This window comes from Colletotrichum jinshuiense, chromosome 2 (genome assembly GCF_051148585.1).
Source record: "Colletotrichum jinshuiense chromosome 2, complete sequence".
In the NCBI taxonomy this organism is placed as follows: Eukaryota; Fungi; Ascomycota; class Sordariomycetes; order Glomerellales; family Glomerellaceae; genus Colletotrichum; species Colletotrichum jinshuiense.
This window is the reverse complement of record NC_139309.1, coordinates 1375516-1385908: the sequence shown is the minus strand read 5'-3', so window position 1 is coordinate 1385908 and position 10393 is coordinate 1375516. Positions and strand designations below refer to the sequence as shown.

Genomic DNA, 10393 nt, shown 5'->3' with positions numbered 1-10393 from the left:
TCAATCGCTCGACGTCTTACCTTCCCCAACCAAGTCAACCCATTGCGTCTGGAGGCTTTTGGTCGATGCGACCAGTTGCTCCCGCCACCCTCCAGACGCGTCCGCCTCCCACCCAACCTTGCCGTAAGACCAAGCCAACAATCCCTCAGCACGAGCCCCATCTGGGTGATCCAGTAACCCAACTGCAATGTCCACCATACCATCTCTGTCATCAACAGCATAAAACACGCTGGCGGAGCATGTAGAACAGAAGTACCGCTCTACATCGGGAGAGCTTTTATAAATCGCCAAGCTGCCAAGTCGAGGATCCTTTTTCTCGGAAATGACTGCTTCCCTGAGTGCGCCAAGAGTTTGCGGAAACTCAGAAGGGTTGGACACCGATTCAGTGTCGAAGCTGATGTGAGAAAGCGGTGCAAATGTCCATCCAGGCAGGTCTGACCCGAACGATATACGGCAAGAGTCGCAGGCGTCTGTGCTGGCTTTAAACTTGAGGGTTTTTGGTTCGATACACCACGAATAAACCTCTTTTGTTGGGTCCAGCTCGAGATCAACCGCGCTCCGCAGAGACAGTTTCACACCTTTACAGTGACAGTGGAAGGTGGTCAATCCAGTGGAAGCTTTTGTGCTAAGCCGCGAAGCAGGGGTAGCGTTGGGTGCCGGCCAGTCCATTGGCAGCTCTTCACTTTCATTGCGGTGTTCTCTCCAGCGTTTCGCAGGCTTGCCATACTCGTGTCTCGGCAACCAGATCGAAGCGCCACCGTCAATGGTATCTCCGACGAACATGTGACTGTTGTACTTTACGAGACCAAGCGTGTTTTCCAAAGCACCAGTTACGACAAATGGCACTTCGGTATGTGCGGTGCTGCGGCAGAAAAGTTGTGAGGAACAGGTACCACAGGAGAAGATATCTGTATTCCTAGAGAAGGAATATTTCTTCAGACCAGATAGATCTTCCGAGGGAGATGGCCATTTGACACAGACAGAGTAGAGTCCGCCGGTAAGATGTCGGCAGGAGCTGCAATGGCAGCATGAAGCTTCTAACGGCAGTGTGGATTTTGGGACAGCAGCCGAGAAGGTGTGCTTTTTGCAGAGGCACTGAGCCTTTATGACGATGGAATCGCTCATGTCGACGAAAACTTCAGAAGAAAATATTTGTGGGGATATTGACTTGATGGGGTGTTGTTGACGGACACTCTTATGCGCCTGGAAAACGTGGTGATTTTAGGCAGCCTTGAATAAATGCAAGGGCGCGAATGACAATCGCGCTGTGATTAACAGAACTCCACTTACGTCACTATCGTGGTTGTTGCCTAGTGTGTCACTCCAACCCCCGCCACGTAGAGTATGGCTGCCGTTGATAGGTACGCTATAAGGGCACATGTACAATCAGATGTACAACACAAAATATTGACCAATCTCGCTCTTCAATAAATCTTTTTCTGCTATCTAGTTTGGGGATGTGGCGGCGATGGGCAAATGGCATCGTATAGCTTAAGCCAACACAACGACGTCCGCATAGAAAATCTTCTGATTACTTCAAGCCGGCTTCTTAAACGGCTTCAAGGCTGTAATTCCATAGAAACACATGCCTCTATTTAAAACCCGACCTAGAAAATGTGCCTGGCGTCTTCTGAGTCGATCCACGCTCTGGACTAACAGTTGGCAGGAAGCCATTACTCGCGAGAAATTCGACATTTCTCATGACAGCCACCTTGAGTTGAATAGGGCAGTCTTGCGGATTTTCAACCCTTACGTCCCATTCCATCGAGGTATCATCAAGGAGATGGGCGAGTGGCCAAAGCGGATGCGCCTCTTTCCGCGTCGAAATGTCTCGTTTGATTGTTGGAAGCCATTGATACCCTGGCGCTGGGGAAATGTCATATCCTGTTGCTTTGATCAAGCGCCAAAACTCACCCCAAGTCATTCCGTCGTCATGCTGTTTAACCAGCTGTTCTTGTGGCCTGGAATCAAAGGCGTTCCGGATAACTGCAGCTGCTGTGGTGGCAGCATCAGATATATGCAACCATGCATTCTCGTCGTCTCCATTGTAGACTCCAATGTCAATACTCGCTGCCGTGAGTCTCCAAATGTAGTCGTCCAAGTTTGCTACTCCTTCCGTGGGAGTTCCAATAATGAGGCCTGGCCGGAAGACAGCGAGGTTTCTTTGCGTGGGCAGACATCTACTGGCTGCCCTCTTCACTAATGTCTCTGCGATAAACTTGGTTTGGCTGTAGCCCATGGCGTCGGACAGTTCATGGGCAACTTCCTCCTCACTCTCGTTTTCAGAGCGCCATTGTCTACCACCTGACACATAGACAAACCGCAACGATGGGCTCCGCACGGCAAGGTCAAGTAGCTGAATTGTTGATCCGATATTGACCGCCTGAAGAGCAGAGTAGCTCTTATTCCAGTGAACGACGGCGCCATTGTGTATGATGATATCAAACGAGTTTCCGTCCTCTAGTTGGGCCCACTGGTCTTCTCGGAGCCCGAGAATAGGCTTGGATAAGTCGCCTGCCCAGACCTTGAGCTTTTCTTCGTGAAACTCTGTCCACCACAATGCCTTTTGGGCCGCATCAACCACCCGAGACTTTGCTGCTTCTGAGTTTGCTCCTCGGACAAGAGTAGTCACACAATCAACGTCAGGCCGTTCCAAAAGTTGTCGTAGGATTTGGGTGCCCAGGTAACCGCTGGCGCCGGTAAGAAATACTCTCAACTTCCCGCGTTTCTCATCCGAGTGTCTCAGAATAGGCCGGGGAATTCTGCGCGATGAATTGAGGAGCTCGGCGTCGTAATGATTAATCTGGGCCATGATATCGACTTCGTGACTGGTTGATTGCGGACTTTGTTTGGCATGGGAAGTTTTCTTTAAGCCATAATCTTCTATGAACGCAGCCAAACTTCGGATGCTGGTATGCTCATTCATGAGAAGCTGCATACTAACCCGTACCCGGTGCTTCATGTGGATGAAGTGCATGAGCGACATCATGTTCAAAGAATCCAGCCCGGATGAGTGCAAAAAGATGTCATCAAAGCATCCTGGTGGTTGATAAACAGATGAACGCGATTCGGAACGTACGAGAGATGCGATTTTGTCAGCCAACTCATACGCAGGTAGTTCCCCTGGAAATATGGCGGTGGTTGTATGGGCGACTTGGGCTGTTTTATCCAGGAATTGTGATTTGGCTGGGGTAAGCTCCTCTACCCAAGTCGCAATTTGTCGTCTATCCACCTTTCCTGAAGGCGAAAGTGGAAATTGTCCGCGAGAAAGCGTGGTAATGTCAACCCAATGCGTTGGCAGCATGATACTAGGGATCTTGCTGGACAGTTCTTTCCGAATTTTTCCGGCCTCTTCGTTGAAGCGAGAAATTGTGTGTTGACTTCCGGGAGCTGATTTAAGAATGTCTTGTTGAAGTTCCAGCACGGCAACAATTTGCTTTGAGAAGGGCCCAGATGATGGGAAGACAACGACTCCACGCTTAATGGACTGACAGACAGCCAGATGAGACTCAATGTCACCGAGCTCAATCCTCTGGCCATTCAGTTTGACTTGTAAATCCTTTCTGCCCACGTAAACCAAGGCTCCACGGTCGCTCCTCTTGACCAAATCTCCTGTCTTGTATAAAGGTCCAGACCCAGGGAGGCGAGTTTCGCCCGGCCAAAGTGGAGCATTTATGAATGCTGCGGCAGTTCTCTCGGGATCGTTCAGATAACCTTTGGCCAAGGTAGGGCCCTCAATAAGCAGTTCGCCAATCTCTCCATCTGGGACCAGGGTTGCAGCATTGTCTGGGTCAACAATCCTAAACGAGCATCCCACGGGACGGCCGATTGTTCGAGAGTCTAATTCGTATGAGCAAGGATGGCATGCGGCGATTACGGAACACTCGCTCGGTCCGTATGCGTTGAAAAGTTTTGTCCCAGCATCTAGCCACTTCTTGATTAATAGCTCATCCGGGGCTTCTCCACCCAGCACCACAGTCTTGAGCGATGGCGCTTCCGTTGGTTGAATAATTCGAGCTACCGACGGCGTGAGAAGAGCAAAATTCACATTTTGTTCCCTCAGAAACTCGCTAGTGCCTTCGAATCGCTCATTATCGGTTGGGACACAGACAGTTCCTCCGTGAATGAGGGTTGTAAGAATTTCAAACAAGCTGGCATCGAAACTGTAGGCGGAAAATTGCAGCACGCGGCTTTCTTTTGCCATACCAAACAATGCCCCATGGGCGACTGCACTGGATGCAAAGGCAGAGTGAGAGATGACAATGCCTTTTGGTGTGCCGGTAGAGCCCGACGTAAAGATGACGTACGCTGGGCTTTCGGGATCGGAGTCGATGAGTCGCGAAGTTGAGCCCCGAAAACTCCAAGAAGTTTTATCCAAGACGATGCGCGTAGCAACCCCGAGATCGGTTGCTTTAGCATGGAAGGATGAAATGATAACTCTCTTGGCGTTGACTTGTGCCACAACCTTTCTGAGGCGAGAAATCGGTTGACTCGGGTCCAGAGGGACAAAAGCAGCTCCAGCTTTGAGAACTCCAAGCATCGCAACCACTGCCCATATAGACTTCTCAAAACACAAGGGAATCATCTCTCCTGCCGCAACGCCAGTCTCTATGAGATGGCCTGCGAGCGCAGAAGATATGCTCTCCAATCTCTCATAGGATAGGGCGTCAGCTGTTGACACAACGGCTTCTCTTTTTGGTTCGTATTGACTCTGCTTCGTAATTAGTTCATGGATTGAAGATGAAATCTTAATGGGCTCCTGTTCTTGAGGAACTTTAGATTGAGAGGGGCTTTGAAGTTCGTCGAAAACCAGGTCTGCAACCTTGGAGGAGTCATTTGGCAAAGACGTTGCTCGAGAAAGCTGTGTAATGATCATCTTGACAGTTTCAATTGCCTTTGCCACAAAGACACGACTCGTGATATCTTCGTCGACATGGGTTGCGAACTCAATCCGTCCTGGATGGAGCCAAGCTTCACATGTGACAGGGAACGTTGTGAACTCCTCTCGGTACATCGGTTTTACGAGGGGACCTGGTCCATTCTCATCCCAGCCGCCTCCAGCTTGAACAACAAGAAGATTCTGAAGCTCGCAGCCTCGCTTCGTGTCTTCGTTCAATGTCTTTATTTGCTGCATCCCGGTCTGTTCGAACGGTATCATTGCAGTGGCGTGGTCCTGAACCTGACGGACAAAGTCAAGCAGATGCAAACTCCTGTCAATGCGCATCCTGACCGGAACAGTGGCAATGGTCGGCCCTTCGATTGTCTCGATGTCATCAAGTGGCGCATTCCGGCCAGAAACCGTTGCTCCAAAGAGAACATCGTCAGATTCTGAGAAATATCCAACCATGAGAGCCCACGCCGCTCGTACAATTGTGGGCATCGTCAGGCCAGAAGATTGGTTGATATCAACGTCGAGAGTATCCTTGACCACAGCTCGAGCGAAGGATTGATGGCCGGGTTCTGGTACGGCGGGGAAATTCGATTGGGGCACGTCGCGAAGTTCTTCTTTCCAGTAATCTGCGTATTTGTTGGACGCAAGCTGCTGGGAGTAAGTGATGAAGTGTCGGAAATCTGTTGCTGGCTTCAAAGAACGGCCATGATACAAATCGTTGAACCTATTGCAAAGCATTGAGAGCGACCATCCATCATAAAGCATATGATGAATTGTCCAAACAAAAGTCATGGCGCCGTTCTTGGATGAAACAATTGCAAATCGATTAAGCTTGTCTCCAGGGAACATTGAATTGGCATCATCTTCTTCAAGGTAGGCTTCGAGGTCGGTATGCGAAAGCCATTCAATGTGTTCCTTGATGACGGCTTGAAGCGACCCTGCTGACGATGTGGTTGCAAACCGAGTTCTCAGAATGGGTAATGCTGCATGGATTTCTTCCCACGTCCTCTTGAACCTTTCCAGGTCCACGTCGCTTGGTAAAGAATGGATCCATCGGCCAGTGTAGCTGCCCGGTCGCGTTAGATTGACTGCCATCAGACCTTCCTGCATGTGCGTGCAAGGATATAGGTCTTCAATTTCGTCTTCCTCAACTCCACACTGGAACGAGGCCTCCAAACGCAGGTCGGATATCTCGTCCTGCTTGAGGAATTGAAACGGAGTGAACTGAGCCCGAGTTGCGGCAGATTTGCCAGATACTGAGCTTTTACAAACCAACGCCATATTTCTCAAGACAGAATTCTTGAAGATATTGGCAACGTTGATCTGAAGTGCTGATTGACGGCATGCCGCAACTACTCTTATAGCTCCTATGGAGTCTCCGCCGAGTTTGAAGAAGTCATCTTCGGGTTGAATCGAGTCTTCGGAAACTCTCAGCACCTTTGCCCATGCCTGACGCAGTAGAGTTTCAATTGGTGTGAGAATCAAAGACGACTCGAAAAGCGATATGGACGCTTCGGATGATGGATGACTGTCGGAGAGAATGGTATGCTGCCCAACTGATGAATCTTCAGTTTCGCTGAGGTCGGCAGAATTTAACTCGAACCCAGATGTATTTGTGGCTGGTTCCTTGTTGTATTGGCTCGGAGGGTTCATTAACTCCTGCGCTGTCATTTTGTTGCCAAGACTGCGGAGTGTTTTCCTGTCAACCTTGCCAGAGGGAGAAAGGGGCAGCCTCCGGCATGGGATGAATGCTTTGGGAACCATGTAGGCTGGGAGCAGCGTAGCAATTTCTCTTGAGGCCGAGTCAGTTCTTTGGCGTATTAGATTCCACGTTGGGATCGAAACTGGTAGAAACGTCTCATCCAGACCAACAGGTACGAGTGTGGCCGGCGACTTTTGAGCAACAAATGCCGTGAGGATACCAGAGTCTCTCCCTTTCGGTTTAAGAAGTTCCACCAGAACCTCCCATGTCTCTTCTGATGATGAACAAAGATGCTGCTTCAAATGGTGCTCGATCTCGCCAAGTTCAACACGCTGGCCATTTATCTTCACCTGCGTGTCTTTTCGGCCTAAGTAATCAATCGACCCATCAAAGTTCATTCGGCCGAGATCGCCCGTCCTGTAGCACCTCGATGGGTCGCGTACGACACCGCGAAGAAAATCAGGGTTGTCCAGGAATAGTGCGTCAGTTTTTTCCCTATCCCCCAGATATCCGCGGGCAACGGGTGGACCTTCAATGACTATCTCGCCAATAGTGTTGAAAGGAGCAAGTCTCCCGTTCTCGCCGACGATCCAGACAGCACAATTCGGTGGCCGCCCAATGGAAATGCTCTTGACACCCCGGATCCTTGGCGCGCTGACGATAGTGATTGCAGAGCACTCCGCAGGACCATACGCGTTGATAGTCTTGACGTGATCAGCCCAGGTATCGGCAACGGCTTGGGGAAGTGCTTCGCCAACGAGACAAAGAACTTCCAGGCCTGGGACCTCTTCTGGGCTCATCAAACTCGCCACAGATGGCGTCAACATTGCCCAGTTTACGTTCATACTGGATATGCAGCTCGCCAGGTTGTTCATCCGGTCCTCTTCAGATGGAATACAGAGACAGGCACCTGTCATCAAAGTCGTAAAAATTTCCAGCATGGAAATATCGAACGAGAAGGATGAGTATTGCAGGACGCGGTAAGAGGGGGAGTCGAGGCTTATGGCTTTCGAGAACCCACTTGCACTAGAGGAAAATCCAGTATGCGTAACCACAACACCCTTTGGCTTTCCCGTTGAGCCGCTAGTATACACAACGTACAAAGCGTTGTTTGGTGTTGATGTAGGATTATTCAATGAAAACTTCTTTGAGGTTGATAGTTGTCTCAAGAATAAATGGTCGATGATGACTCGCTTGCTTTGGGGTATTTGCGACGGGATCTTGCCTTGACTCTGTGTAGACGACACCACAACAGATGCGTTCACATCTTCAACTATCATCTGAATCCGAGCAGGGACAAGCGTGGGATCTAGAGGTACAACGGCACCTCCAGCTCTCACTACTCCCAATATGGCGATAATGCTGTAAACCGACTTTTCGAAAATGATAGGAACGAACACTTCTGGTCCGACACCGATGCCTGACAAATATCGTGCGAGGTTATCGGCGTGATGGTGAAGCTCAGTATAAGATAGGTTGCCGTCCCAAGCACAAATGGCTGAGGCCAGTGGTTGCAACCGAACTTGTTTCGCGATAAATTCATGTATGAAAACGTCTTCCGTGCTCTGCAGCCTTTGATTGAGTTAGTTTATTATCACCAAAATTCAGGCGGGATATTATCCGATTACATACGGTCTGTTCAGTTGTACAAGATGACGCTGACTTGCAGGGCTCAATATTTGGACATCCTCCAATGTCTGTTGCCCCCCAGACAGGTTGTCCAGCTGCCACAGAACGTGTTCTAGATCACTGAGAAGAAGTCGTATCGCCGATCTTGACAGCACACGGTTATCAAAGGTGGCAGAAAGGTCTAGCTCTTGACCATTGACGAGGCATTCCAGCTCGATCGCACAGCCTAATATTCCCGACTTTCTTTGAGTGTTAAAAGGATTCGTTGAAAATTTGATAATAGTCTTGAGAGACAAGCTTCCTTCGGTGTCGGGATTGTAAATAGATTCTCGGTTTGATGTAGCGCTGGATAGAACTGGCATCTCCTCCACGCCCTTGAGGAAGGCCGAAATCCTATCCTTTCTGTCGACGGAAAATTTAAATCGTAATGGCGCATTTGACGGCTGAATTGTAGTTGTATCAGTCATGCAAAGCCCGAAGCTGCCATCTTGACCGTCGTTTTCGGAAGATAGTATCAAAGCCCATGCAGCACATACAGCAGCCTTAACTGGGACTTTCAGTTCACAATTTGGGCCTCTGAGGTACGACAGATACGTTTTGTTTGACTCAGATTCTGTGCTTAGTATTTGTTGCTTTGGTAACAATATTTCGGACTCGGAAGGTTGCCTGAGAATGGCAGGCTGACTTTTTACTGGTGCCACATCGACAGTCATTCCCTCCTCTTGGGTGGGAATTTGAGTCTCGCTATGCGTTTGCTGGGCGCTATTCGTTGCTGGTGATTTGAAGACATACCTCTTCGGAACACCCTGGACGTCGCTGGGAAATGGGCTGTCGAACACAATCTCGTCTGGCGTTTCTGCATCCGCTGGAGTCGGTGCATCGAAAACAAACTTTACAGAATGAAGCCTTGGAGTGAGCTTCCATCTTCCGTCCGAGGATAACATCGTAACGATCGGCACCTACTGCACCGGTGATCGAACTGATAAGTCGTATGCAAGGTGTCAGCCTCAAAGCATGGCGCCAAGGCGGGAAGTCTGGGACGACATTGGTGATATAAATGTCTGCAGGAACCATTCACTTGTCATCAAGATGACTGTCACCTTGCATTTGTTCCCTGGCTCATTATGCACCCATTACACATGCGGACTAAAGTGCATACCTCACATACTCCCCAACTACAAATCACTGTTGCGGATGATCCTTCAGCATGACGAACTCCGCGTAATTCCGTGGCTTGGTTCATGACCGACCGACCCCTCTCGCAAAGGACCGGGCAGCTCACACCTTAGCGCTTCGGATTCAGAAACGCCCCATCCTTTCCCCAATAATGCAACCTCAACTACTCGAGAAGTTTCTACGATCTGCCTAGAAAGGCAAGTGTGCCAAAATTTCAAATAGGTCAATCCTTCGCGGATGTGCTCCTGCGCGGCGAAGCGCTGAGGTTTAGAGAGTGTGGACCCATCCAGCCTAAACGACTGCAGGTCGGCAGTGGAAACCAGTGCTCCACAGGCTGTTCGCGATTTTGTGGCCACAGCGAAGGAATGAGGGATGCAACAATTTTCGGCACCAAGGTGCCGGCGTTTGTCCCTCAAGTGTGGGAATATCTGGTGTGATGAGATGAGATTCTAGCCTCTTTCACGTTTGGAATCCATGGATGAGTTTTGATTCGCTCAGTCGGACCGCATCTATGTCATATTTCTCTGTCAGTATGAAAAGGTGGTCTCAACTTGGGCTTAGCAAGTTGCGACATCTCAAGTCATAGGCGGTGTAAGTGAACATTGTGACTGCTATTGGTAATCCCATTTGCCACTACAAGGCCCTGCCCAAGGCCCTTTTGTAGCGCATGCGGTCCAATGCAGCAACATTGTGTGCCTTGCATGGGTTCGTACGAGTTTTCGGGTCCCCCATCAAACCAGTATTCCCGGGTCTTGGGACCAATGAATGCAAGCTATGCAGGTAATCATGCTCGTTCGCAGGATGCTTGAAAAACGCCATGATGCAGGTGCCTAATTAGTAACTAGCAGTGAACGACATGCAGCTCTAATCCTTCGACCCGCGCGAGGGGCGGTCAACGATAAGATAAGGCTACAAACGGACGCATCCACATACCAATAGTTATCGTGAAATGGAGCGTTCAAGTCACATCGTAGCTCCTGCGGCGCCTGCCTGTT

General features: G+C 49.7%; 1 protein-coding gene across 1 annotated transcript; it reads right to left on the bottom strand.

The window, feature by feature from the left end:
- Window positions 1-7438, bottom strand: EsH8_II_000368 (uncharacterized protein; the record flags this gene model as incomplete). Its single annotated transcript, XM_083263666.1, has 2 exons — window positions 1-908; window positions 1915-7438. The coding sequence occupies 2 exons, from the start codon at window positions 7436-7438 to the stop codon at window positions 1-3; spliced, it is 6432 nt and encodes a 2143-aa protein (XP_083120988.1).
- Window positions 7439-10393: the final 2955 nt, after the last annotated feature.